This window comes from Olea europaea, unplaced genomic scaffold (genome assembly GCF_002742605.1).
Source record: "Olea europaea var. sylvestris unplaced genomic scaffold, O_europaea_v1 scaffold2011, whole genome shotgun sequence".
Taxonomy (NCBI): Eukaryota; Viridiplantae; Streptophyta; class Magnoliopsida; order Lamiales; family Oleaceae; genus Olea; species Olea europaea.
The window spans coordinates 9,808-17,881 of NW_019237996.1; the positions used below are offsets into that span (position 1 = coordinate 9,808).

The window sequence follows — 8,074 nt, forward strand, 5'->3', positions numbered from 1 at the left end:
AAAAAAAAAAAAAAAAAAAAAAAAAAAAAAGAGGACAAATTGGCAGGTTCTTGACTTTGTTTAAATGATTTTAAGTTTCTTCAATTTTTTCCACTAAAATTAACTAATCCATTTTATGAATCAAAACGCTAGTATCGATAATTGAATCATGAAGATCGTTCAAATCTTCATTGACATCATTGGTCCATCACTGAAATATGCCTCACTTCAAATATGGACACCGACCAAATAGAAAATGAAACATAGTTAAAGCACATGAATGTAATTATTTTTCCAAGAAGTCATATTTAATAAGCAATGCATAATCCAGTCCTGTAAAATCCAAGATTACACTCAAGCATCCATCGAAAGCACTCTTCATTTGGAGCCAACGCCTGTTGTGTAATAGATCCATCCTAATGTTTATTAATAATCTTCGTATCCTTCCCTCGTAAAAGAATCGAATACATTGGTTCCAACTCTAAAATCAACGGAAGAGATTAGTGAAATAAATTTATTTTTAAAGTTATAGTTAACCGGAGATATACGATAAAACTATATTTCATCCATGTTAGAGGTCAAAATCCACACAAAATCACCATTTTGAAGCCAACCCAATTGTGTTATAGCTCATTCATATTTAGATATGTCACATCAACAACTCTTATAGTTAATAATGCGAGGATTAGGTGATAATTTAACAAAATTTTGTCAACTTTCATCACTGAGGACTCATTGTACGATTATAATAAAAGATCTAGTAACAACTTGCTCCTCTTGTTAGTTTATAATAGAGTGGGGACTAATGTTGCTATTTTTCCATTTAATATAGATAAACCACCACACGCAAAACACAGAGGGAGGGAAAGATAAGAAAGAAACTCTGTACTCCACTCGAATGACTGAACGAGTATAGATAAGGCTCCCTTCCTCCTCCTCACCGCCGCCACCACCGTTACGGCCAACGCCGCCCCTCCATTATCTATGGTAGCATCACTCTTCTCCCCGGCAGCCTCCACTCATTTCCTACCTCAAGTTTTCGTCTTCCATCCAAAATCCATTCCCTTTCCACTACTCAAACCCCGCCATCGATTCATCCCCTCCAATTTTTCTGCGTCCTCAACCGCCTCAAATGACAACAGGAAAACCTCTACGGTATCTAGCTCAATTAACCGAAACCGCCCACGAACTCTGTTTCCAGGCGGCTACAAGCGACCTGAGATCAAGGTCCCGAATCTCGTGCTCAGGTTGAGCTCTGAGGAGGTTTTAAGGGACAGTGGTAATGTTCTTGACGTAATTGACAACGCAGTCTCGGATAGAGTTGGAATTGTGGTGCTCAATGGCGAAGGAGCAAGTGGCAAAAAGCTATACGAAGCTGCTTGTTTACTGAAGTCGGTAATCAGGGACCGCTCATACTTGTTAATTGATGAACGCGTTGACATCGCAGCTGCTGTTAATGCCAGTGGAGTATTGCTTTCTGATCAAGGTTAACATATTCACTTATTTCAACTGTGTAATGAGCACTCTTCATATTTTGGCCGGATTGCTTAAAAGGTTCATAGATTTTTTACAGTTTTACTGGATGGACATTGGATTTATCATTATAATAACGGCGGTTTGGAGTCCCTAGTGCTTGAATGATCTAGCAGTTGGATGAGCAAATATTTAGAATGTGCAGTTTAATAATCTAGCAATGAAATACTTGGTGCTTAAATAATTTAAGGTAGATGATTGTTGGCAGGTCAAGTTATGATTTATCTCACATATTTTCTTTACCTAAAATGAAACTTGATTTAAATGTTAAACGTAGTTGGAAATCAAAATGTCTCAAATTGTAGTTTAAGATTATGAAAACTACAGTAGTACATGGATTCAACTGGTTTTTTCTGCAACTTCTGTTGAGTTTTTTGTATAACCAAGTAATGGAAAAAATGTTTATTTACATTACCCAAGTTCCAACTAGATCTTCAAGCTTTATCTATTTTCAGAATTTAGATCCATCAAATGGAAAAAATGTTTATTTACGTTACCCAAGTTCCAACTAGATCTTCAAGCTTTATCCATTTACAGAATTTGGATCCATCAAGCTGAAATTGACCACGTTGTTAATTGTCATCTTTCTTCCATCTGGACAGGTCTCCCTAGTATTGTTGCAAGGAATACAATGATGGGTTCAAATACTGAGTCAATAGTTCTTCCTTTGGTGGCAAGAAATGTCCAAACTTCAGATGCTGCATTAGATGCGTCTAATTCCGAAGGCGCTGATTTTCTCATTTATAGTGTTAAAGGTGGTAGTCATTCTGAGGGACTGGTGAACTCTGTACTTGGGAGTGTAAAAATTCCAATTTTTATCACAGTCGATTCACTCCAAGATGAGTTTGAAAAAGTTTTGGATTTACTAAGATTAGGAGCCAGTGGCATAGTGGTTTCAGTGGATGAGTTGAAGATGTTCAGATATGATGACTTGAAAAAGCTGTTTCATGGTGACTATGCATCAAATAAGAAAGCAGAGGAAAGAAGTCATAGTTCCGATAAGCTCAGAACTTTGGATACTGATAATGGATTTCCTGGTAAGAAAGGGAAGGCTGGCTTTACGAAATTGGATGAGAAGGAACAACAGTTCATAGAAAAAGAGAGAGCAACTTTGCTTGAAGCTATAGATGCCATCCACAGAGCTGCACCACTGGTGATCTTTTATTGCTAAAATTTGGTAGTTGAATTAGTTCTTCAATTAAATTTTCTTTACCTGAATGGTGTCCTTGTTACTTCTAACCTTTGTAATTTTGACCTTAAATGGCAGATGGGGGAAATCTCACTTCTCAGAGATGCTGTTTCTCAACTTGACGAGCCATTTTTACTGGTTATAGTGGTAATTGTGTGCTGAACTCCAACCAATTCTGGTTGCACGGATGTACATGGGTATTAGCTCTAAAATTCAAATGATTCCTTTTTTCTTTGATTGGTAGACTCTGAACTTGAATTTTTCAAATTTATGAGGGATTTTTCTTCAGAAAATTAAAATGCTATGCATTATTCTTAACTGTTATTCAGAAAGATAGATTTTTTTAAAAAAAAAAATTAGTACAAAATATCTTCAATCTTGATTGCAGCCCATAATTGTAAAGTTTGATCTGGATGTTGTGCCACTTTCTGTAGTAGATATATGGGAACATTTACCTTGTAAAATTTGAATATTCATGTGGAATTACTTTATTGATAAGCATTAATATAAATGCCACAAGTTATGTGGCTCTTTGATAATCACTTTACAGTTCTACCAGGGTCGATACAGAACATACAAATATGATATTTCTTTCATAGTTTCTTGTTTTTCCATATTTCCTGGGTATCAGTTTCTACGAGTTCAGTTTGATTGAACTGACTGTCTACCCGGGACTTAAAAAGTCTGGGTCTATTGGTTTTTGGTTTTTTTTTTTTTTTCCGAAGATATATTTAATCCACCCAGAGCCTAAAGAATAAAATCACTAAATAACTACTTAACACAACTCAATTTCCTCCAAATAAACTAACTTCAAACTTGATCACCAAAGATATTCAAAATTTAAGGGAATCTTGAACTGATAAGTACTAGCATGATGGCTTCCCTGCTGATTGATGCCAGTCTGCATTTAGACTTGAATTTTTGTTTCCAATCATAGTAATGACTAGGTGAAGGGAGAGAACCCCCATATCAGACTTATGTGTGCATGTGCATGGAGACAGGGAGGGCACAGGAGGAGTGCTCCTATAAATGAACTTTTTCTACCAGTTAGTCAATTTCCTTTACATTTACTTGGGAAAACACTTAAAAGACATGAAAAGGTTAAATATTTCATAAATGATAACTACCATGGTTGCAGACCTAGGAACGTATTCTCTTTTAACGGTATGTTTTGCGGTGATTTGATTAGTTTGTCTATCATACCTCACCATCTAATTTTATATTTGGTTTTTCCCTTGAAAAGCTTAACCCACGTAAACATTTCTAAGGTGTTTTGTTAGTCTTTTAGGCTGCACAGGAACTTACATGAGATACCTGTCTTTCTTGACAACACCAGGGAGAGTTCAATTCTGGCAAATCAAGTGTCATTAATGCTTTTCTGGGGCAAAGATACTTGAAGGATGGAGTTGTTCCTACAACTAATGAGATTACCTTTCTACGCTATTCTGAGCTGGATTATAATGTTCAGCATTGTGAAAGGCATCCTGATGGTCAATATATATGCTATTTACCTGCTCCAGTTCTTAAAGAAGTGAGTTGCTTGTACTTTTTTTGCCTTCTACTGTTTGGACGATAATGCATTCCAATCCTAACATGGAAAAGATGTTTTTTTTTCTTGTTGAATGAAAATTCTTGTAGGACGTCATGAAGAATTAAATTTCTCCCCATTTCTAAATGAATAATTCATGTCACTTCTAGCCATACGTATATCACATAGTTTTATTACTGATCAGTATTTCTTCCCTTTTTTTCAATCTAATACTCCAATTTTCTGCTGCAAATAAGTCTTGTTTCTATGAGAAAAATGTTCGAATTTCTATTTCCAGTATACCATCGTGTGTCAAAATTATCATCAACACTATCATCTTCATGATTATCATCCACTATTCTTGCATGTGAAGTGCCTTTTCAGGCACTGATGTTAGTTTGCTAGGATGAAGTTTTAGTTGGAATCTTTAGTTGTCAAAACAGCATAGTTAGTAGATGTAAAAATTAGCATTCTATAGTATTCTACTTTATAGGTCTCTGTTAGGTTTGAGTTGAGAAATAGCTCAACATTATACAAAGATGATTACATACCTGGCTAAACTATTTCTTGCTTCGTCTACCCCAAGCAGATGATAATTGCTGATACACCTGGAACAAATGTGATTCTTCAAAGGCAACAACGCCTCACAGAGGAATTTGTGCCTCGTGCAGATTTAATTCTTTTTGTTATCTCTGCCGATAGGCCATTGACTGAAAGTGAGGTATGGTCTAGTTGCCATTGTTAGTACAACAATGCCTTTGGATACTTTCTATTCTCATTCATCTTTTATCAACTGTTGTTTAAAAGAGAAGATTTTTTTATTTTTTATTTTTGGAGTTGTAAACTGGAGATCTTTGATTTGTGCTATGTTATTTGATTGGGGATTCTTTATGGAGTGGGAAATGAATTGTTTTAAGTTGATAGAATGATGTTTGGCTATTCACCACTGAAACTCCCACACCCTTGAACGGTTTTAATGTTCTTTAAGTACCTAAATGAATCGTCCCACCAGATGCTCTCATGTCTGAATAAAGTTGATGAGGGTTTACTCAGCCCCTGTTTGGTCCCCATTTTGTAAAACTCATTTTTCTCCAAACTCATTTTCAACCACAAATTTCATGGGATCTATAAACTTTAATCTTTTTATCAAAACCCACTAAAAATCTATTATTATTAATTTTTTTTTCAGCAAAACCATACAGGGGCTCAGTTTGTTGCTACGTTGTTAAAATCCATTGAGCTGTACAGCCACCTAACAGACGAGTTTTCATCTGGTTTTACTTTGTGGTACTTTTTTAATAATGGATATTCAGTATGAAACTCTTCACACTTCATTAGTTTATATTTATAATGGGTATTCAGTATGAAGCTCTTGACACTTTATTAGTTTATATATAATATAACCTCTTCTCGTTTTATTTTGTTTCTTGATCATTCCCATATAATAATTTTTCAGCAATTCACATATTTGACTTGCATTAGCTATATTTTTAAGCTGGAGTGCGCGTAAATGTGTGGTTCCTCTTATTATAATTTGCTATTTTTTTCTTTCACTCCTTATTGCTTCCTATGTACCCTGTGACAAAGATTTTAATCCACTTGTGTTACCTTTCAGGTTACTTTTCTTCGCTACATTCAACAATGGAAGAAAAAAGTTGTGTTTGTGCTGAATAAGTCTGACCTTTTTCAAAATGCGGAAGAGGTTGAAATCTTTTTCTTAGAGTGAATTGTTTATATCAAGTCAAAAAATGATTGCTTTATTATGGGGAGAGAAGGAGGACGTGCTCACAAACTTTTTGCTAGAGGTTTCTATGATTAAATTTTTGTGTTATCAATGCAGCTTAAGGAGGCTATTACGTTTATCAAAGAAAATGCAAAAAAGGTGCTAAATACTGAACAGGTGATGCTTTTCCCTGTATCAGCAAGAAGTGCTCTTGAAGCAAAGCTCTCTGCTCCTTCTAGTGGTCTGGGACAGTATGAACAAGAACAATCTTTGAATGCATCATATCAGGGAGCCATTGACTTCTCTGATCTTGAAAAGTACTTGTACAGCTTTTTAGATGGGTCAACAAGTACAGGGATTGAGAGGATGAAGCTTAAGCTTGAAACACCAGTTAAGATTGCGGAACAGCTTCTTTCTGCTTCTCAGAAGCATATCAGTGAAGAGTGCCAGCAAGCGAGAGAAGACTTGGTGTTGGTGAATGATCTTATAAGTAGCATGAAAGATTTTGTATGGAAAATGGAAAGCGAGAGCATTTCTTGGAAGAGACAAATTTTGTCTCTGGTATGATATTTTGTGTTCTTTTCTTATCCTGTACCTTGCATAATCTATCTGTTGTTTGGTTTTATATATGTTAAGAATTGATTTAGACAATTGTTATATTGTACCAACAAATGCAGATTAATAACACTCAAGCACGTGTCATCAATCTCGCGGAATCAACCCTGCAACTATCAAATCTTGACCTTGTGACTTCTTATGTTTTTAAGGGAGATAAATCTGCCCCAATGCCATTGACCTCAAGTCTTAGGAATGACACAATTGACCCTGCCATTTCAGAAGCAAAAGTGAGTGTAGCAATCCATTTTTTATTCTAATTGATGTTGAACTTGCAGTTGTATGCTTCTTACTGCATCTAACCTTTCTACTTCGAAGGAGATATGACTTCCTTCAGACATCATTGTTTGTATTATTAACTGAAATATTATATGTTTACGTTACAAAAAAATTCAGAAATTACTTGGGGAATATAGAACATGGCTGCAATCAAACAATGCTTGTCAAGGAAGTTTGTATAAAGAATCTTTTGAGAAAAGATGGCCTTCCTTCATTGTTCCATCATTACAGTCTCAGTTTGAGGCCAGTGAGTTGCTGAAAACAAAACATGAAGTGGGCATAAAAGTCATTGAGGATTTCAGTGCTGCAGCTGCTTCTAAATTGTTCGAGCAAGAAATACGTGAAGTGGTAAGTTCCTGACATCTGCAATATCTTAAGCAATATTCTATAAAGTGAATTAGCACCAGATTGGTGGAGCAGAATGAGTAAAAATCATCGGTTTGTATTGCACTGCAGACAAGTGTGATATAATTGAACCTTGTTGCTGCCGATTGGTAAAATCACCTCCTTTACTTCTATACAAGCCTAGGCAGCCTCACGAGCCAATGATATTTAGCCAATATATTTCCTTCTACAAAAACTTGTCTTCTTGATCTGACATGTGTCATAATATTCTTTGTTGTTAAAACAGTCTTCGATATTGCTAGTGAGATTTTAATTTCATCAATTTGATTTTTATCACTTGATTTAGAGAAACATATTGATACAGGGAGTTCACTTTTTTTGAATATCCACTGTCCAGTTCCCTATGTCTGGGAATCACTTACTTTAAAATATTACTTTCATTGTGATCGTTGAACACACTGGATAACTTAAAAGACTTGAAATTAGAAAGAAAAGTTGGAAGATTTCAGGCAGTTAACTGGTTGGGAAGCCTCTGCAAGCAGTATTTTTGTGCGGTTTGATGATTTAATCTAACGCCTTTTGGTTTTTCTTATTTATCAGTTTGTGGGGACTTTTGGTGGACTGGGAGCTGCAGGTCTCTCTGCATCACTTCTGACATCTATTTTGCCAACCACTTTAGAAGATCTTCTTGCTTTAGGACTTTGCTCTGCTGGCGGGTAATCTACCTCTTTCTGAATTTAAAGTATCATCCCGTTCATTTGCTCATTACTTCCATCTATTGAAACCCATGGTTTTTGCTATTTCCTTCACATTTCAAGATAATTTGTTTTAGCAGCCAACGAGTGTTTTACTATGGAATGCTATGTTGATATTTGAGTTTTGG

The 8,074-nt window shown here is 35.6% G+C and overlaps 1 protein-coding gene across 2 annotated transcripts in view; it reads left to right on the forward strand.

The window, feature by feature from the left end:
• The first annotated feature begins 826 nt into the window (after nucleotides 1-826).
• LOC111379630 (probable transmembrane GTPase FZO-like, chloroplastic) overlaps nucleotides 827-8,074 on the forward strand; it is an 8,209-nt gene continuing 961 nt past the window's right edge. The window contains exons 1-10 of one of the 2 annotated variants that reach the window (XR_002700076.1): nucleotides 827-1,465; nucleotides 2,115-2,665; nucleotides 2,780-2,848; nucleotides 4,038-4,232; nucleotides 4,819-4,950; nucleotides 5,845-5,931; nucleotides 6,070-6,513; nucleotides 6,630-6,797; nucleotides 6,962-7,194; nucleotides 7,792-7,913. Coding sequence is in view for 1 of the 2 variants with exons in the window: in XM_023003047.1 (XP_022858815.1) it covers nucleotides 964-1,465; nucleotides 2,115-2,665; nucleotides 2,780-2,848; nucleotides 4,038-4,232; nucleotides 4,819-4,950; nucleotides 5,845-5,931; nucleotides 6,070-6,513; nucleotides 6,630-6,797; nucleotides 6,964-7,194; nucleotides 7,792-7,907 (2,495 nt within the window). In the remaining variant the exon portion in view is untranslated. Of the gene's footprint in view, nucleotides 1,466-2,114; nucleotides 2,666-2,779; nucleotides 2,849-4,037; nucleotides 4,233-4,818; nucleotides 4,951-5,844; nucleotides 5,932-6,069; nucleotides 6,514-6,629; nucleotides 6,798-6,961; nucleotides 7,195-7,791; nucleotides 7,914-8,074 lie in introns of those variants that run through there. The other variant, XM_023003047.1, reaches the window with a different exon arrangement.